Source organism: Bos indicus, chromosome 3, assembly GCF_029378745.1.
Source record: "Bos indicus isolate NIAB-ARS_2022 breed Sahiwal x Tharparkar chromosome 3, NIAB-ARS_B.indTharparkar_mat_pri_1.0, whole genome shotgun sequence".
NCBI classification, from domain to species: Eukaryota; Metazoa; Chordata; class Mammalia; order Artiodactyla; family Bovidae; genus Bos; species Bos indicus.
Window position 1 is genome coordinate 99882622 of NC_091762.1, and position 20525 is coordinate 99903146.

Here is a 20525-nt window from a genome sequence, read left to right on the forward strand (position 1 = left end):
TGGCCCCACCTCTCATGAAGCCAGCCACCATTTCCCCATCATCCATGTAGTCTCACTCCATTGCTTTGTTGAAATAGCTTTCCTGGCCCAAGCTACCATCCCCCTCACTTTTTCCCCATCCAAAGCCTTCTCCATTTGCCTTGGCCCAGAACTCCCCACGGATCATGGGCATCGACTACTCTGCAAACCAGTCCTACTCGTAGACCCCCCCCCCTCCTCCCACTGGGAGAGGAGTCAAGCCTTAGGTATCTTTACCCTGGTTTTCAGATGCAGCTTCTCTAAGCAGGGGGAGGAAGCTTAGTGGTGAGCCACAAAGTGCTGGGTCTGGGGATCATGACCCAGAATCTGTGCAAGCCATTTCTCTCCTCTTGCCCTGAGCCCTGAGCCTACATGAAGGTTTGGAGATGGGGTGCCCACAGAGGCTGGACTAACACTCAAGAAAAGCAGGATCAAATCCAGATTGTCTCAACTCAAAGGGACCCATTACACTTACTGGGAAAACCGAGGCCCAGAGACTGTGGCCATGCCCAGGGAGAGGCTTGTGCCTGCAATACCTTCTGCTACACAGCAGTACAACAGTCATTTTCTAATTTAAACACTGTGCTTTGTGAGAGCCTTTTTGTGGTGGTTGTTAGTTTAACTAAAAACCTCTGCCCTGCAAGGCTGAAAGCACAGATGTGTGGAATGTTAGAGCTGGATAGGATGTTGCTGCTGCTGCTGCTGCTGCTGCTGCTGCTGCTGCTGCTAAGTCACTTCAGTCGTGTCCGACTCTGTGCAATCCCATAGATGGCAGCCCACCAGGCTCCGCTGTCCCTGGGATTCTCCAGGCAAGAACACTGGAGTGGGTTGCCATTTCCTTCTCCAATGCATGAAAGTGAAAAGTAAAAGTGAAATCGCTCAGTCGTGTTCGACTCTTAGCGACCCCATGGACTGCAGCCTACCAGGCTCCTCGGTCCATGGGATTTGCCAGGCAAGAGTACTGGAGTGGGCTGCCATTGCCTTCTCCAGGATAGGATGTTACAGGCCCTCTAATCCAGGTGGGGAGTGGGCACAGAGGCTATGGGCTGACTCAAGGTCATACTGCTTTGAAAGGGAGTTTGCTGAGCTGGGTTCCTGGCCACAAATAGGAACACACCTTTCCATGCCAGCGACTCACTGGACAGAAGCCCTTACTTCGACAGTGGGCTCTGAGACAGGATGCCAGCTGAAGCCCTGAGACTCTGCATTGCCGCATGGTGTGATCCGGAGGTGGAGGACCCTCCCTCCTGGCTCAGTCACACCCTGCCACGGACACTAACTGCAGAACCTCAGGCTCAGGGGCAGAAGACCTTATTCCTCGAAGACACTTCTCTGAAAGCACCCGTGCCCTACTGCCTCCCTCCAACTACGGAAGTCGCACCAGAGAGAGAGGTCTAGAACCCTGTGGTCAGCCCTGGATGAATGCTGGCCCCAGGCTCCTGTTCTGGAGGTTTTACAGCCAGAGATGCTGTCCTTCTACTGTCTGCTCCAGCCTGACTCCTGCCTTCACTCCCCTCCTTCTCAATCTGGGCTGGGGATGGGGAGGGGGCATCTCAAAGCTAGAAAAGACCGAGAACATGCCTTTCTGGACGCAGGCCCAGGTCAGGGGTGGGAACTAGGGCCCCCTCCTGCCTGCCGCTCCAGTGGCTATGGGGTCTCCAGCGAGGGCCGTATCACCTCTACTGGAAGGAGAAGCTGCCTCAAGAGGGTGCAGGCGGGGAGGAGCCAGGAGGCTGAGAAGAAGCAAAAGGAGAGGAACAGGAAGAAGCCAAATGACTAAAACTGAAAAGCCATAACCCCAAACAAAACATAATTTGGGACCGGTCTACATCAACACAGCCAGCACGGAAGAAAGAAAGCAGGGGCAGGAAGAAGAGACACGGTGGGGAGATCCAGAGAGGGGAAGACAGAGGCTGGGGAAAGGAGGAGGAGGAAAGCGGAGACAGAGAGAGAGGAGGGAAGGCCAGAGGGAGAGCAGAAGCTGTAGGCAGAGCTGGGGGAAGGCAGTGGAGAAGCGATGGAGCTGGAGCGGGGCAGGGGGCCTGGGGCAGGCAGATGCCTGAAAATATAGCTTTATATATTTATATTTATATTTCACATTCCACACAGCAACTTACTAGGGGAGGAAGCAGGGGATGGGAGGAGGCGACCCTGAGGCAGGGGTCTGGCCAGCGAGAACCTCTCACTGGGGAAAGCTGGGGGCACTGGCCTCTCACCTCCTCCCCATTCGGCCTCCGTGGGATCCAAGCAGGGCCATGCAGAGGGTGCAGGTGTGGGCTTCACCGAGGGCTGGAGCTTGGGGAGATGGGGGGGCAGGAGGCAGGACTCCAAGGCCCCAGGATCCCTGGGCTCATGAGGTAGCTCCTTGAGAGCCATGTTGGGATGACCCTGGGGCTGGGCTGGGGGAGCCCAAGAGCCCTGGCTGCAGGGGGCGGCCAGCAGTCAGTTAGGCAGCGTATCAAGTCCCAGGGATGCTGCGTGCTGCTTGGCCCGCAGCCGCAGGTTCTCAATGCTTGTGGTTTTACTGTTCAGGGCAGCTGAGGCAGGCGCCAGGCCTGCGGGGGGCGCAGGCAGCAGCGGGGACCCCCACACGCCCTGGTGGGCAGCGGCGGCCGCGGACAGCGACTGGTAGTACGACTGGCAGTGCAGTGAGCCCAGCGGGGCCACGTTGACGCCCAGGTAGGGCACGGCGGCCGCGGCGGTGGGGGCCGGGCCCCCCACTTCGAAGGACGAGTAGTGCACCAGGTTGCTGGTGGCGGCCATGTGCTGGCGGAACTGCTCCTGCAGACGGAAGAGGCTCAGCGGGGAGGAGGAGTAGGAGTGGGAGGGGCCCAGCAGGCCGGCCCCCGGGGCTGCAGGCGTCAGGGCCAGGCTGCCCGGGGAGTCTGCAAGCAGAGAATCAAGAACCGGGGACTCAGGACAAGGGTGCTGGTCTGCCAGGAGGGGCTCCCCCGGCCTCGCCTCCCACTTGGCACTGTAGACAAGACGGGCTGTGGCTGAAATCATATCCACCCATCTCAGCCCGGGTGTCCCCAGAATCCTGGGAGGGAGGAACCCAAGCTTCCTGACGGCATGGACTCTGCCAGGGCCCTCATGTCTGACATCTTAGGGAGTCTCCTTTTCTTGTTTTGGTTTTTGCTGTTTGTTGGGTTTGGTGGGACAAAAGAGTTCTATTGACTCTCAAAATCGCTACAACAGAATCAGACTGACAAAGGGAATGGCTGAGCCATAAGCAAATTGGGTGGTACTGAAGTGTTCCACCCCAAGATTCTTGTTCTTTCCAAGGCTGTGCCTCCCCTTTCCCTCGCCTGTCTGTGGTGCCCCTTCCCCTCCAGCTCTCAGCTCACAGCCCCGTCCCCTCCCTGCCTGGATGCAGGGTTTGTGACTGAGGTAATGCTTCCTGCCAGGGCTCTGCTCCTTCAAAAAACACAGCCCAGAGCCTCTGCTACATGTGGGGATCTCTGGTACTCGTGTAGCACTCACTCAGTATGCACTGGCACATCTGTGCTGTTGTTAACGTACTGCACTGATAAATAGCTTCTACCCTGAGCTCCTCAAGTATCCCTCCCCTGCCACACAGCCCCTCCCCCCAAAATTCCCTTGACCTTGCCATGATTCAGCGACTAAAGGGGGATCACCTGGCATGGACCTGCTTGGCCGTGTCCTTTCTCTGGGTCAGGGCCAGTGCCACGTGTCCAGGGTTAACTCTATCTCTGCTCTGACACCTCTGGCAGAGCCAGGCCCCTGGGCAGCTAGACCTGGCCATTCTCCCTAGGCGGGGTCCCAGACCACCCATAGCCCCTGCCAAGCCTCACCTGCCTTGGGGCTGCCCCTCTTGCAGCCCAGCCCCTTGCTCTCAGCCCCAGGGCTCTTCTCAGTCTTGGGATCCTCAGCCCCTGCCTGGGGGTCTTCCTCCCGGTCAGGCTGGTCTTCAGGGGCCGACTCACTGGCTGACTGCTCAGACAGGCTCAGGTGAAGCTCAGCAGGGGGGTCGCCACTGGGCAGGTTGGGGGGCTGGTCAGTCTCCAGCTGGGTGTCTGGGGTCGGGGCCTCGGTCTTGCCTTCCCCATGGGAGCCCTCAGCCTCCTTCTGCTTCTGGAGCTGCTCTTTCTGCAGGCTGCGCTGCTTCTTCCGGAACTTGGCCCTGCGGTTCTTGAACCACACCTGGGAACCGGGAGAGGGGCCGCAGGAATGGGAGGGGATGCAGCGGAGTCATGGAGCAGGGTACTCCCCAAGGGAGGATGTGCAGGATAAGGTCGCCCGCCCTCTGGGAAACACGCACCCACAATCCCTTCCCTCCCCTCCTGTCACCGCAGCCATTCATGGAGACACCGGGTGCAGTTTGAAATGCTGGCTCCTGGGCAGTGAGAAACCAGCCAGTGGGCTGGTGCTTGTCTGCAAGGTCTAGCTGGGCCTTACCTGCACCCGAGCCTCAGGCAGGTTGGTGCACATGGCCAGCCTCTCACGCATCACCACGTCCGGGTAGTGAGTCTTCTGGAAGGTCTTTTCCAGGGCCTCGAGCTGCTGAGCTGTGAACGCCGTGCGGCTGCGACGCTGTTTGCGGTGCTGTGAGCCATAGCGGGCCTCCAAGATGATGTCTTGAAATGTACAGCCGTTGGAGGGCAAGGAGAGGGGGCCCATTTAATTATGGGAAATAGGTTTTAAATCTTACCCTGCTCTGACCTACTGTGGTCCTGCCAGAGCTAGACCCTGGTCTCTTCCCCATGGAAATCACCCATTTCCTCTCCATGTAGCTGGATTTTCAAGATCACTCCACACTATCATTTACTGTCAGGCCACTCAGTTGTGTCTGACTCTTTTCGACCCCATGGACTGTAGCATACCAGGCTCCTCTGTCCGTGGGATTTTCCAGGCAAAGGTACTGGAGTGGGTTGCCATTCCCTTCTCCAGAGGATCTTCCCAACCCAGGGATCGAACCCGGGTCTCCCACACTGCAGGCAGACGCTAAATTTACCGTCTGAGCCATTTGGTAGGAAGTTACTATCAGGCCCAATGAGCTTTAATTCATCTCTAAGAATGGCTGTTAGGAATATGCCTGAGGGGGATCTTCCTTATTTGGTTTGAGGTGGGTAGGTGGGTGGGTTGGCTTTACCCTAAAATCCATAAATTCCTAAGATAATAAGATATAACATTCTGAGAGTACAAGATGCTGGCAATTTGGAAGTCCATGTCACAAAAGTTCTAAGAGCCAATGACCCTTAGATTCTGGATACCAACAGAATATCACACTGACCATGAGAAGCCAGGCCGTGAGCTTGGGACCTATCTGCAAGGTCTTGTTAGGAGGAGTCTGACTAAGTAGATGGAATTCACTGGCTCTTGATCTTGTGTCCTCTGGCTATGAACTTCATCATCCCAGCCTATGAATCTCTGATGGTAGGACCTGAGGCCTTGGTTTTATATCTCCTCAACAGAAAGGCTGGCTCTGGCAGGGCTGGCAACCTCAGAAAGGCTAGTTGCGTGCAGTCTTGGCCCTTCTAGCTGCTTTCTCCAAGAGGTAAGGACAAAGAGAGCAGGTACTAACCACCACCACAGGCTAGGAGAGGAGACAGGCCTGGTAGACCACAGATTCCACAGTCCTGCCCATGTGCTGAGAACGTGAATCTCCCAGCATATATATCTGCCTGGGGTTGCTATCTACCCTCCTGCTCTTCCCTGATAGCTCAGTTGGTAAAGTATCTGCCTGTAGTGCAGGAGACCTGGGTTCAATCCCTAGGTAGGGAAGATCCCCTGGAGAAGGGAATGGCAACCCACTCCAGTATTCTTGCCTGGAGAATCCCATGGACAGAGGAGGCTGGTGGGCTACGGTCCATGGGGTCACAGAGTCGGACATGACTGAGTGACTTTCACTTTCACACTCCTGCTCTTCTGCTTGACTAGTCCTGGGATGATGGACAGTCAACTTCTCTTTCCCGGCCTCCCATCACTCATAAGTGGGCCCTGGACTATCTATGCTGAAGGGAACCCAAGCTGCATCAGCCTTTGCACAGGGCTGCCTGCACTTCAGGGACTGGGAAATCAACACAACACTCTAAACGAGGAAGGAGGTAGCTGGGTCTCCAGAAAGCCTCAGACTTTGGGCTGCTCCTTCTTCAGTGTAAAGAGGGAGCCCTGAACTCCACACAAACCAGCACTAATCCCAACCTGGACTGAGCCCCAAGCTCATGCTGGTTACACTGGGGAAGGGGAAGGAGAGAACCCCTCTCAGTGGAACCCTGGGTGCAGGAGCAACAGCTCAGCATCCTGCTGCTGGCTCCAGGAGCTGTAAGTGAGGGCAGGGGGTTGCCACCTGGGAGACCAGGCTGTCTGCACCATCAGCAAAACCTCCTGCTGGAAAGCAAGGCCTCCATACGAGGGCCCGCCTGGAGCTCGTGTGCCTCCTCCTAATTTAAGATTAGAGTTGTGGTGGGAGCACTGAATACTCCACTTCCTCTGTCCCTGACCTTTCTTCTCTGAGCTCTGGAACATGGTCAGGATCTATAATGTCACCACCAGGCCAGGCACAGGGAACTCACTCCAAACCAGAGAAGCAGCCATAGCCGGGCAGGCCTGCACACACATTCCTACACTGGAGACTGATGCTCATCCACAGAAGGTGACCGGGGGCTCGGTTTCATCCTCTGAGCCCTTCCCAGAGCCTTGCAGGGTGGCTGCCCCACCCTCCTTGTCAGGCCAGATCCCCTGCCCAGGCCTCACAGCTCATCCTAGTTCTGTGCCTTTCTCATGCTAGTCCCCCTTCCTTACCCTTTTAAGGCTGGGCTCCTGCCGCATGCCCTCCAGGAAGCCCTCCCAGCTGATCATGCTTCTCTGGTCTGCCCCACCACTTGATCCTGGCCACATTCTTTCTGCTGTGCCCTCTCATGGGTATATGGGCACCTGGCCTCCCTGGAAGTACCCTAAAGCCCTCCCAGGACCATCTGGCACAGGCCCAAAGCAGTTCATCTGCTGCTTGAGGTTTGGCCTGGGACAGGATGGGGTGGGTGGCTTCACCTCTCAGGAACTTAGGTTCCCCACCCAAGCCATCAAATCCTTCCCATGTTCACTGAGGGACTCTCACGGCAGAGCAACCATGGGTGAACAGGAGTAGTGGGGACCAGGCTGGAGCTCCCTCATGGGTGCTTCCCACAGGACCTGGATAATAATTTCCTCTGAGCACCCACTAGTCCCTGCTGAATACCCTACATGTGTTATCTCAAGTAATGTCCCCACCATCCTATGGAATGGGCCCTACCATGTTCCCTGTTTATAAAGGGGAAGCTGAGGTTCAGAGAAGAGAGGAGAGTGGGCAGACCCTACAATGATGGCAAGTCTGCAACTTCAAAGCTCAGATCTTTAGCCATAAGATCCCATTCTAATCTCCCACCCCAGCCCTGCCTAAATTTAGCCTCACTGAGCCTCCGTTTCCTTATCCATACAATGGAGATAATAACCTCCCTTTACTGGAGTTGAATGGTTTGATGCACAGAGAGACAAAGAGCAACTCACTCCGTGCCTGGCCACACAATCAGTGATCAAAATGTGGGCGCTGTTACAGAAGTGGCTCCTGGGGCATTCTGGCATTTCCCAGCTGGAAGGCTCTGGGCTAGTCCCTTACCTCCTACCTCAGTCTCTCCACCTGTGAGAGGCTACTGGGCCCCTCCCCCCGAGGGCTGTTAAGGAAATGTGAAGGAAGGCACAGGGCAGCTCCAGGGTTCAGGGCCCAGGCAAACATGGGTAGTCTGGATACGCACACAGATTTTGAATTGACATCTCCCTGTGCCATAAGTCACCTGGGTCTTCCTGAGTTTCATTCCCAGTGCTCCCTCCTGCCTTCACCTTCCAGACAGAGCCTTGTCCCCCAGATCTCTCCTCCACCCTGCAGCCGCCATCCCCACAAACGGCCCTTACCAGCCAGGCGCTCGGCCAGTGTGAGTGCATGCACTGAGGGCCGGTAGTCAGGGGCGTGCTGGGCCTGCTGGGCCGCCTGCTGGTGCAGGTTGTACATGGCGCTGAGCGAGTTCATGGCATGCAGCGAGTAGCCATTCACCCCGTAGTGCTGCATTGCGGCATGTGCCTGCAGATGGGCGAAAGGGAAGGGACATGAGGCCATGCGGTCACACTCTACCCTGGGGAAGACACCACCCCTGGCCCAGACCTTGGATGCCCACCTCACCCCTGAGCTTCTGCCATCTCATGGAAAAGAGGCCCGCCTTGCCCATAGCTAAGAGCCAAAGGGCTCCTGCCTCTATTTATTTATTCAATCAGCCTCTCATTCATTGATTCACACAGCAGGACTTGTGTAGGGCTTAATGCTCTGGGCCCTGGAGTCAGATTGCCTGAGCTGGACTCTCAACCACCTGCAGGCTTTCTGGCTTTTATAAGTCACTTAACTTCCCTGACCTTCAGTTTCTCCATCTGCAAAATGGGGTGACAGTACTTATTTCATGGGGTCATTGCAAGGATTAAGAGAAGCCTTTACAATAAATAGGGTCTGGTATGTAGGGTATGCTCGAACACGTTAGTCATTGGGATTCAACAATCTGTTTGCTGCTTCATTCGGTCATCTCTTCATTAATCACCCAGGCACCTATTCATTTGCACCTCACACACATATTATTTGTTCAACAAAAAGCCAAGGAGGCTCACGGGACCAAGTCCAGAGCTGGACTGGGAACACTGAGGCATTTGCTCTGGTGAGATAGTGGACTACAACCCTCATGCACCACACAGCTTTAAGAACACTGTTTTAAGTTCTTTAAGTTCTTTAAGCTTTAAGAACATAGTAACAGTGTTACTATGACTGCCATACACAGACTGCCATTGCCTCCCTCTATTCTCACCATGTGTCCAAGAAGCAAGCAGGCCAAGAGCAAATGAACTCCATTTACAGATGAGTCTACTGAGGCTTGGAGAAAGAGCAGTGACATGTTGAGGCCACACAGCCCATGCAGGGCCTCCTTCACCCCATAGCACTTCAGCCTCATTCTTTGGCGGCCAATGCATCGGAGAGCACATCCCTTCTGCTGAGGTGGCTCGGATCAGCACAAGGCTGCCGGGGCCCCACCAGCCCCAGGGCTCCTCCGGACCCTCCCAGTCCTTCTGCCCACCAAGTGTTGCCCTGAAATGTCAGTTTTGGAATGTGGACCATTTGACAAGAGAAAGACCATGTCCAGGTGTCTTGGCTCCCTACCCTCACTGAAGTGGACATATCACCAAACATCCATAGCACACACACGCGCACACATGCACACACATACTTCATGCACAGACACATATGCAGACACTCTTCACATACACACAAATTCATCAACAATCACAAATGCAATGTCATTATTCCCACAGTTGCACACATACACATTCTCACAGATACCTATCCACACAGCATATGTATCTACACACAAACCTGACGCTCATACACTTTCATATATTACACATATTCATTCAGCAGAGACTCATTAAGCACCCGCCTACTAAGTACCAAAGTCCTTGCCTTTGTGGAATTTTTTTGGCCACACTGAGAGGCATACAGTATCTTAGTTCCCCGACCAGGGATTGAACCCATGTCCTCTGCAGTGGAATTGCAGAGTCTTAACACTGGATCACCAAGGAAGTCCTACCTTCATGGAATTTACCTCCCAAGCAGGGAAGGCTATAAAACCAATAAACCTATATAAATAAAGTCAGACAGGAATAAGTACTCTGAAGAAAAATAGAGCAGAGGAAGAGCATATCAAGAGGAAAGGTGAGGCTGTTTTAGGACATATGGTCAGGAAAGGGCTCTCTGATATTCAAAATAAGCCATGTGAATTTTACTGGGGTGGGGGGAGACTTTCCAGGTAAAAGGAACAGCAAGGACAAAGTCCCTGAGGCATGAACAACTTGGTATGTGTGCGGAACGGCAAGGAAACCAGGGTAGCTGGAGCTCAGAGGGGGAGAGGGGCAAGTGGATGAGACGAGGTGGGAGGGAGAGAAGGGGCCAGATCCCAGAGGGCTTCACGGCCCATGTAAAGAGTTTGAATTTTATCCTGACTGTGATGGGAAGCTCCTGGATGGCCTTGAATAACATGATTTGTTGTTAAAACCTCACTTTGCTGTTGTATGGAGATCAGACTGCAGAGGGTCAAGAAGAGATCAGACTGCAGAGGGTCAAGAATCCCTGGACTGGATTCACTGAAGAATCCAGCCCAGGGGCCAAAGGGCTTTCCACTCAGGCAGGATGGGTGGAGGTGGGGAGAAGTGGTCAGAGTCAGGACATGGTATGAAGGCAGAATTGACATGACTGCTGATAGGTTAGTTTTAAGATGTGAGGAAAAGAGGGCAAAAAAGATGACAAGTGGACTGGGCTATTGAGTGAAGATGAAATTAAGACACTTGCTCCTTGGAAAAGCTATGACAAACCCAGACAACATATTAAAAAGCAGAGGCATTAATTTGCCAACAAAGGTCTGAATAGTCAAAACTATGGTTTTTCCAGTAGTCATGTATGGATATGAGAGTTGGACCATAAAGAAGGCTGAGCACCGAAGAATTAAAGCTTTTGAACTGTGGTGTTGGAGAAGACTCCTGAGAGTCCCTTGGACTGCAAGAAGATCAAACCAGTCCATCCTAAAGGAAATCAGCCCTGAATATTCATTGGAAGGACTGATGCTGAAGCTGAAACTCCAATACTTTGGCCACCTGATGCAAACAGCCAACTCTCTAGAAAAGATCCTGATACTGGGAAAGATTGAAGGCAGGAGAACAGGGGGACAACAGAGGATGGGATGGTTGGATGACATCACCGACTCAATGGACATGAGTTTGAGCAAGCTCTAGGAGTTGGTGAAGGACAGGGAAGCCTGGTGTACTGCAGTCCATGGGGTGGCAAAGAGTCGGACACGTCTGAGCAACTGAACAACTGAGTGAAGATGGATCTTTTCCCGAATTGCAAGCTCTTGGAGAGAAGCAGGCCTGGGAAGGAGTGGAGGAGAATGAAACCAGGCTTTGGGGGGACATTGTTGTTGCTGCTGTTTAGTCGCCAAGTCATGTCCGACTCTTTTGTGACCCCATAGACTGTAGCATGCCAGGCCCCTCTGTCCATGGGGTTTCCCAGGCAAGAGTACTTTAGTGAGTTGACGTTTCCTTCTCCAGGGGAATCTTCCCAACCCAGGGATAGAATGCACGTCTCCTGCATTGGCAGGTGGATTCTTTACCACTGAGCCACCTGGGAAGCCTTCTGGGGACATGATAGGTATAAAATATGGCTGACTTCCAAGTAAGAATGTTAAGTTGGGGGCAGTTCCCTAGTGGTCCAGTGGTTAGGACTGTTGCTTCCATTGCAGGGGGCATGGTTCAACCCCTAGTTGGGGAACTAAGATCTCACAAACCACGTAGCACCACTAGAAAAGAAAAAAGAATGTTAAACCGGTAGCTGGATGTAAGATCGGGAGCTGAGGTTTGGGTTTACAGGTTTCTGAGTGGACACTCACCCAAGACACCTACCAACAACACTTACTCACAGAATCCCACTCCATGCACCATAAACATGACCCCAAAGGCAGACATATAGGAGAAGAGAATGATGGGACAGAATAAAATGTTTAACCATTTGTGTAACAGAATATACCGTAAACAAAGCCAAAAGGCAAACAACAAACCTGGGCGAGAACTTGCTGTACGTGACATAGCAAAACTGACCAAAAAATAAGTAGCACAAATAAAAACAAAACAGAATGCCCATAAGATATAAAGAGCTCTTATAGAGAAACAAAAAGATGGTCACCTTAATAAAAGATGAGCTAAGACCTTCCCTGGTGGTCCAGTGGTTAAGAATCCACCTGCCGATGTAGGGGACTCAGGTTCCATCCCTGGTTGGGGAACTAAGATCCCATATGCTTTGGGGAAACTAAACTCACACACCTCAATTACACCACAGTTACAGAGCCTACACACTCTGGAGCCCACGCTCTGAAATAAGAGAAGCCCACACACCACAACAAAGACCCAGCATGACCAAAATAAAAATAAAACACGGGCTAAGTAAATGAGGAGACAACTTATTAAGGGAGAAAAATAGCTGTCTGATATATGACAAAAAAAGCTCAGCCTTCCTTGTAACCAAAGAAATTAAAACAGAAACAATAAAATAAGAATTTTTACCAGTTTAGCAAATACGAAGAAAAACGATTACGCAGGGTTATTGAGGGGAGCGAGAAATGGTCCTTTTCCTACCTCACTGGCAAAAGAGCTCTTTCATCCTTGCATCAAAAGTCTTTAGAGAGAGCATCTCTGGACTCAACAATTCCATTTCCAGAAATTTATCCTTCAACTACACAGAGATATGGATATAAGAATATTTATGATGGTTCTGCTTATGATGGCAAACAACTGGAATCCTCACTGTCCATAGAGAGAGGATTAGTTCAGTAAATGAGGAAACAGTCACAAGCGCCATGGAAGACAGTGCCACGGTTTAAAACAATGATGTGTATCTGTATATGCTGATGCTCACAGTATACTGGTGACTGAAAGAAACAGGTAACAGTATGCATGAGGTGATCCCATTTCTGTAATGTATGTATGTATAAATATGCAGAGGAAAGAAATATGGAAGTAACACAGAACTAACAGAGGTTATCTCTGGGAGTCAGCAGATGGGATTACAGGTGATCTTCACACTCAAATTCTTTCCTTCTTTCTTTAAAAAAAAAAATTATTTATTTGACTGCGTTGGCTGTGGCTCTCAGACTTAGCTGCCCCATAGCCTGTGGGATGTCAGTTCCCCAACCAGGGATAGAAGCCAAGTCCCCTGCATTCCAAGGTGGATTCTTAACCACTGGATCCCAGGGAAGTCCCCTTTCTTTCTTTTTTTTGAGAGTGGGGATGGGGGAGGGTTATCTTTGTGTTTCTAGGGATGTGGAAACAGAGCCAGTCTCCAAAAGGTGTCACAAGGGCCAGGTGGGAAAGAGGAAGAAGGGTTTAGAAGTGATTTTATTCATCCCCCATCCCCTTGCTGGGCTGGAATGCTCCCCCCCCCCCCCCGCCCCCGCAACCAAACTCAGGAGCTATGTTGCCTTAAAACTAGCTGCTGTTAATGTGGTAAGTGACATTTTAATTGACTTAATTATTGCTGATCTCACATTTTTTGATGAACGACAAGTCTTTATTAATAGAACCCAGGAGCACTGCCTCTCTCCAACCTCAACCGCTGGCCCTCTGAAGGCCTCCAGAAGCTTCCCAGTCTGACATCTCCCCTCCCTCTCCCTCCAGCCTGATGCCCTCCCTTCCCCCGCTTGTCACCTCCGTGCCTTTGTGCCCACTGGGCCTCCACCTGAGATGGCACTGCCCTTCCTGCCCCTGGACCTGATAAAGCCCCAGTGACACCTACTCTTCAGAAACCGGGCCTTCCCCACCTGCCCCTGAGAAGGTATCTCTCTCCTCTTCAGGTTCCACATAACTACTCTCCGATCCTAGAAAGAACAGTAACAGAAACAGCAGCAGCTGTCATTTACTGGACGCACTGAGCAGGCACCACACAAAGCCTTTATGTGGATTTTCTCAGTTCTAGCCCTGCACCAGAGTAGTGTGGTGACACTTCTATTTCCCCCACAAGGCTGAGCTCCTTGAAGGCAGAAAGTGTAACTCATGCCTTGCTAGATTCCCCACCTCAGCCCACTCACAGGGTCTGGCACAGAGGCAGAGGTCAGGAGACAAGGATCCGATGAATGAATTAATAATAACGACTATTTATTAAGTGCCTCAGATACATCAGACATCCCCATCAATCCTCCCAATGCCCTAGGAGGTAAGGAATGTTATTACCCCCATCTCACAGATGTGGAAATGGAAGGTGAGAATGACTGGATAATTTGTTAAAGACCATGCAGCTAGGAGGTGGTGGAACAGGTTTCCACAGGTGAGGTGAGGCTCTTCCCACCAGCTAGTATTTCCTAACCCCAGTCACAGGCTCTTACTCCAGCATGTTCCATTCCCTGACTTCTAGCATCTCTGGTTTGGTCCATGGCAATAGGACAACAGCAGAGAAAAAGCACCTCCCCTGGTGTTTCTCATACACACACGTGTGTGCACCCATAAGCGTGCGTATATGTTGTAAGATAGGCCAGCCTGAATCCTCCCAGCTGAGTTCCTCTCTCCCCACCTTCATGCTCTCTTCCTTCTCCAGGTGGACATCAGAGCCCCAGGTCTCCTCTGAGGCCACATGATGCTGCTTACCATCCGAGCTGCACACACGTGGGACCACCCGGCCACATGCTTACAGCTCATCGCACTGATCATGCTTGTACATAGCCTGGCTGTGACCGGGCATGTGACCGCAGGCATCTGTGTTTAGGTGGGCATCTGTGGTTATGTACATGTTCGTACGGGTGTGCACATCTGTGGGCCGGCGTGTGTGAACGTGTGTGTGTGACCAGAAGAACATACACTAAATGGTACTCTCAGAAGTCATGTGGCCCTGGACAGGGTCTGAATGAGAGAAAAGAGAAAGAAATAAAAGCAGAGATGGAATTGATGCAGATGGCAAGACAGATCAACACAGAGAAAATAAGCAGATCTCCCTTACCCATTTTGGGTTTCCGCAGCACTTAGCACAGAGCCTGGTAAACAGTCAATGCTTAGTAAAGAATAAATCTTGCATGGAGGAGAAAGACGCACAGCCTAAGAGATGGTAGGGGAGGCAGGGCCCACACAGCCCAGTATGGTCCTCGGGGTCCTGGTACCACCACCTCCTCTCTCCCCAGGACTCTGAGTCTGGGACTGGAGGAGCCCTGTGCAGCAGGCACTTTTCCAGCAATAGGGCAGCCCAGACCTGCCCCCCTGGGGTCCTCAGCCAGACCCGGCAACTGGAGCTCCATCCACACCCAGTTCTGAGAGCTGTGGGTCCTAAGGGGAAGCCAAGAGCCGCCCAGGCTGGAGTCCGGCAGGGCCAGCTGGAGCCTCGAAAGGGGGCCCAGCACCTCTGGCCCCAGGCCAGGCCCTGCGTGGGCTCAGCCCACTGCACACTCCAAACAGAATCAATTATATATTTAAAAGGTGCCGCCCCGCAATTCCTGGCGAGCCAGGAGAGCCATCCATCATGGCGCGGCCGTGTTTCACAAGCTGTCGAATTGTGCTTACATTGGTTAAAAGAATCTTTATATTTCATTAAGCAAGCAGATCGGCGGATCTCCCGCCACAGGCGCCATATAGATGGCTTTAATTTTCCAAATCTGCAAATGCATCCGTTATGTCCCCGCGTCGCTGCTGGCTGCGGCCTAATGCCCAGCCAATCGAAGAATCAAGCAGAATTTTATTAGGGGGCATTTTTTTATAAATTAACAGCAGCACTGCTAAAAAACCACACGTAAGGCGTCTTTGATTAAAAGCAGAGTGGACTCTCCCTTCAGCTGCACCTGGCTCAGCCACTCCACAGGCCTGTCCCTTCTCTTTTCACCTTTCCTCTCTTTTTCTGAACTTTTCATTCCCTCTCCATTTCTTCTCATTCCCACACACAGTGAAGAACCAAGCAGAACAACTGTCTTTAAAGGAAAAGGAAGAAAGCAGGAGGGGAGGAACCAACACTCTGAGTGACTTGTCTCCTCTGTTCCAAGTGTGGTCAGACACATTATCTCACTACCCATGACAGCTACCTTTTACTGAACATTCACCTTGAGCTAAACCCTCTTCTGCTCACATTAACAAGCTTCAGCACAACCCTACCAGATAGGACTTATTATCACCACTGTATGAATGGGAAAACTGAGACTGAGGGAGGTAAAATCACCTGCCTGAGGCTCTATAGTGACTAACGGGATAGAGACAGGACGGGAACCCCAGGTGGCAGAGGATCTACCTGTACTGATTTCCAGAGTGTAGCCAAGACCTGGGCCCTGGTGAGGACTAGCCCTGGTGCCAAGGGCAGTGGGAGGGGCTGCAGGGGGCCTGCTGCCCTGGACTTTCTGCCCTGAGAAATGCTGCCTCCCCTTCACCACCAGAGGCTTTCCCAAGACCCTCTGGGGAAGAGGCCCCTGCAGCCGCCCCCTTGCCGAGTAGTTGGGAAACCAAAAGGACTCTGGTTTGGCGGGAAAAAGAACATAAATACATAAGCTCAGGAGGTCCAGACCAGGGCTCCTGCCCCAACCCCAGGCTGCTGTGCAACCTTGGCTAGGAACCTGCCATCTCTGACCTCTTCTGACACAACACTGACCAAAATCTTGGTCAGGTGAAGTGTGTAGTTCAAGGCCATCCAGCCACCTGAGGACACTGAGGAGGAGAGAGTCCTTTGTGTGTGTGTGCACGCACACATACATGAATGTGTATGTGTTGGGGTGGGGGTAGCTGACCAGGATGACCTAGAAGTTGTCCAGCTCTGAGCTGATGGGTCCAGGATTATTTTTTTATTCAAAACATTTTTTTAGGGACTTCCTTGATGGTCCAGAGGTTAAGAACCTGCCTGGCAATGCAGGGGACGTGGGTTCGATCCCTGGTCAGGGAACTAAGATCCCACATGCCAAGGAGCAACTAAGCCTGCACGCCTCAACTAGAGAGTCCATGCTCCGTGATGAAGATTCTGTGTGCTGCAACTAAAACCCATGCAGCAAATACATACATAATTTTTTTAAGGGTTTTTAAAGTATAGTTGGGAATTCCCTGGTGGTCCAGTGGTCAGGACTCAACGCTTTCACTGCCAGGGTCTGGTTCAATACTTGGTCAGGGAACTAAGATGTTCCTGCAAGCCACCCCACAGCCAAAAAACTAATTAATTACAGTTGCTTTACAATACTACGTTAGTTTACAGGATTTTAAGAGAAACTCTCTGCCCAGAACATGCCAGATACTCAAGACTGGTAATCTCATGAATCTCTTATCCCAATTCTGTGAGGGAAGCACTATGATTATTCCCACTTTACAGATGAGGAACTGAAGCTCTAAGAAGCCAAGTCACCCTTGGTTTATCTGTTTGGGAACTGGAAAGGATGAGCTGCCATCCCAGTAAGCACCCCTATTCCCACACCTCTTCTGAGTTGCCAGGAACCAGCAACGGGAGCATATCCTGTAAGAGAGCATCGAGACCCTGGCCTTACTCTGACCAGGGACTCTGCAGGTGCCAGGGCTAAGGGCAGACCCGAGATGAGGATACCCCCAGTTGCTCCCTCTTAGATGCTATTTATTTTTCAGATCCATTCTCAGGTCACTGTCAAAACCCCCAACCTCTCGAATCTCCACTGTCAGTATCAGGCACACAAAGGTGCAGAAAGTCCAGGAACCAGCCTCTCTCCCCTTGCCAGGCAGCAGATTCTCCCCAGCTATGCCCCACCCTTCCCAGGAGGGTAAGCCTGGGCACCAACAATTCAGTGATTCGATACTGAAAGCAAGACCACAGAAAACAGTCAAGGACACAGTCTAGACACATATTCGTCATTTCCAATCCCCCACTCTTGCTTCCTCCTAACCCACTGTACCAGCACCCTCTCACCCGCTGAGACACAAAGTCACCCCCAAAGTCACCATGTGACTGCCTTCCCCTCTGGGAACACTGTCCCTCCACCAGCATTACCTGGAGAATTCCTGATCCCTCATACTAGGCTTGATCCCTCATATTTACCATCTTCTCCAGGACACCTTTGATGGGCCAGGTTGGGGCAGGTGACTTCTTGGAACTCCCATGGTAGCATTACCTCATCAAAATGTAGTTGCCCATTTGCCTGTCCTTCACCCAAGATATAATAATGACTATTTTTCACCAGCCATCCTGAGAGAGACCTGACAGGCAGCATCTCATTTATTTCTCACAACAATCTCATCCCATTTGACTGACAAGGAACCCAGAGAGATAAAGTCACTTGCCCAAAGCCACACAGCTAATCAGCTTAGCCAAGATGGAATCCAGGGAGTCTAACTCCAAAGCATGAACTCCACGCTCACCAACAGCCCTTAACCTCACCAGTCTGGGGCTCCTGCAAGGTAGGGTCTGGATCCAGAGCCAAGACTCGGTACCCAGCAAGGAAAATGTTAGGCATTCATCCCACAAGTAAAGATAGAGCCACTCTTTGTCCGGTATAAACTCTGGGGTAATATAAGGAACACCAGCTCCAGAGGCTCCAGTTCTAGCGTAATGGTCAGATGGTCTAAAGTCCTGGGTGAGGGGAGAACAGCTCTGGGAGATGTGAGAAGGCCAGCAGAATGCAGAACTGAGTGAGCCAAGGCCCCCAGTCTCCTCCTCACCTGCCTGCACTGCCCTACTCCCATGGACGACCTCATGACCCCACCAGAAGCCAAGCCACCTCCTGGCCATAGCTTCAGCCCTGATTTTGCCACAGACTGAGCCCTGATCCTGTCCCACACCAAGCCCTGGCCATTGCTCCCATCCTGACCATGGCCCCCTTCCCCGAGTGGCATTTGATACCAACACCATGACTTGCACACTGCTACCATTAACCCACACTGCTTGATCCATGTGCTGAGGGAACAGGCTGTTGGGGTCCAAAATCTCCAGCATCCTCCTTCCAGTTCAGCTGAGGGACCCCAAAGTGGCCCCAAAGTTAGAGCCAAGGACCTCAGACGGTGAGCTTCAGGCTGTGTGGCTTTGCCAGAGTCAGATCTCCAAGCCCTAGAGCCCTTCAGTTTCTCAAAGGAGATGCTCACCTAGCCTCTGGGTTTGGGATGTTGACAGAGAGGGGAGGGAAAGAACGCCATCAGGGAGAGCCCCAGAGTTCTGGGTGGGTCTCAGGGCAGACCCCACCCCGGGGCCCTCTGGAAGAGCCCAGGCGCTTAGTTCCCTACACAAACTGTTATCCATTAACATCCAATTATCCCTCGGTCCGAGCCATTAATTATAAATCAGCCACTAATTGGGGTAATTAGCCCCCTGCAGGCTAATGGGCCGAGACTGAGAGAGGCCCCTCCACCTACCATTCTCGGATTTTCCGAGGAGCTTAATGTTGGGGGTGGGGTGCGGCGCAAAGAAATCAGGCGGCTGGGGTTTGTTTTTTTTTTTTTTTTTTTTTTTTTTAAGGCAGCAAAATGCATCAGGGGAAGAACTGGAAGATGAAAAGGGCCGATTTTTGTTTCTCCTCGAATCCCATCCAGCGTGTGCTCTGGAGCACAGGCTGGCTCAGGGGAGGTCTGACCGCAGGCCCTGGGAATCGAACTGGCAGGATAATCGCTTGATTCTCTGCTTCCTTTCCAGCAAAGATGCAGCTGGAAAGCCAGAGAAGACGCAGGAGACCTGGACGGACCCGGAGTGGAGCGGCGCACCAGTCAGCCGCCAGCACGTTTCCGCGTCTCACCTGCCTGGAGGAGCCGGCCCTACTCGCCTGGTTTGCCCCGGGTCCGGAGGCCCGCAGGGACGAGTTGGGCTGCTCCAGGATCATCGAGACCCAGGCCTGGCCAGCCCGGAAACAGAGTCTGCAGAGTCTCTGCAGAGCCACAGCTCCAGGGTCAGGTCTGGGCCTCCGGCAGCTGGTGGGGTGTCTTGCTGACTTGGAGACCCCGGATCCTACTCTCTGCACAGACAGACCTATGGATAGGTAGGTAAAGGGCCAAGCAGCCACAGGGACTCAGACAACCCTGATGCATAGAGCTGTGGGAGCTGGAAGGGGCCTCCAGACCCCGTGGGCTCCAATGACCTAGGGACACACCGAAGCAGCGCCTGCGGCAGCGGTAAACCATTTACAAGTAGTAACTCCGTCTGGGAAAATGCACTCTGGCCAAGTGACGGCAGATCCAGGGGACTCTTCCCTGCCGCTGCCAGAAACCCAGCTTAAATTGGAAGAACAGACGGGCCAGAGCTGTGATCCTGGGTCTGTGTGAGCTGGGATGTCCACCCATCCGGCAGCACTGGGCCGAGTCAAATAAGTTGTTGGAAGAGCAGAGGGGTGATTAAGTGGAAGGACAGCTCGCTGGATGGCGGCGGGGGGTGGGGGGCAGAACAGGATAACGGAGAGCCCAGCTCACCCGTCTTACCCAAGGGGAAACTGAGGCGGAGGGAGGAGCAATGACCTGCCTGAGGTCAGAGATTAGGGTACTCACTGCAGGACGAAGGTCCAGACCAGACCACACGCTTAGCTCACCACTCACCGTCCCCCCAGTACCCCTCCCTAACCCGCCCGCCTACTCAGTAATGGGCTTTGGCGGGCGGCATCGCCCGGGGCCTTGATTAGATATTTATTGCTGTCATTTACATGGGCACCGCAGGGCGGCCGAGCGGGACTGTGAGAAGGGGAGAGGAAAGGAGGGGGAGAGGACTGGGAACTTGGGGGAAGTGGGGGTTGGCTCCACCAAGACCAGAGACTTCCTGGAAGGGGCGAGAGGCCGAGTGAGTGGCGATTCCCCAGGCTAGCGGTGGGAATGGGGGTGGGGGGGAGCAGAAACGAGGGCAGGAGTTATGGACTGAAGCCCATGGGCTGAAATGGTTGAGGAGAGAAGTGGAGCTGTTGGGCCTCAGATGGGTGCCCTAGGAGTGTCTTGTGTGATATGCCTGAGTGTTCGTATGAGTTCAACCTGTATACGTACAGCAGTGTCTGTCTCAG

At 52.6% G+C, this 20525-nt stretch overlaps 1 protein-coding gene, 1 long non-coding RNA gene and 1 other non-coding gene across 3 annotated transcripts; 2 read left to right on the forward strand and 1 right to left on the reverse strand.

The window, feature by feature from the left end:
* Positions 1–1779: 1779 nt before the first annotated feature.
* Positions 1780–19759, forward strand: LOC139182249 (uncharacterized). Its single transcript, XR_011565897.1, has 4 exons — positions 1780–1900; positions 2551–2697; positions 14180–14347; positions 19184–19759. It is a non-coding gene; the product is annotated as an uncharacterized lncRNA (long non-coding RNA).
* On the reverse strand, positions 1880–8089 carry DMBX1 (diencephalon/mesencephalon homeobox 1). The gene is made up of 4 exons (XM_019958426.2): positions 7929–8089; positions 4438–4633; positions 3834–4182; positions 1880–2903 (listed from the first exon to the last, which is right to left on the reverse strand). The coding sequence occupies exons 1-4, from the start codon at positions 8078–8080 to the stop codon at positions 2461–2463; spliced, it is 1140 nt and encodes a 379-aa protein (XP_019813985.1). The 5' UTR covers positions 8081–8089; the 3' UTR covers positions 1880–2460.
* Positions 5692–5763, forward strand: TRNAY-GUA (transfer RNA tyrosine (anticodon GUA)). The gene has a single exon. It is a non-coding gene; the product is annotated as a tRNA-Tyr (tRNA).
* Positions 19760–20525: the final 766 nt, after the last annotated feature.

Excerpts from the sequence above, each read along its gene's own strand:
- DMBX1 (XM_019958426.2), bottom strand. The coding sequence starts at position 8,080 with ATGCAGCACTACGGGGTGAATGGCTACTCGCTGCATGCCATGAACTCG. Across the intron at positions 4,634-7,928 it reads ACACTGGCCGAGCGCCTGGC|CGGCTGTACATTTCAAGACA; the intron begins TGGTAAGGGCCG and ends CTTGCCCTCCAA. Across the intron at positions 4,183-4,437 it reads TGCCTGAGGCTCGGGTGCAG|GTGTGGTTCAAGAACCGCAG; the intron begins GTAAGGCCCAGC and ends CCCGGTTCCCAG.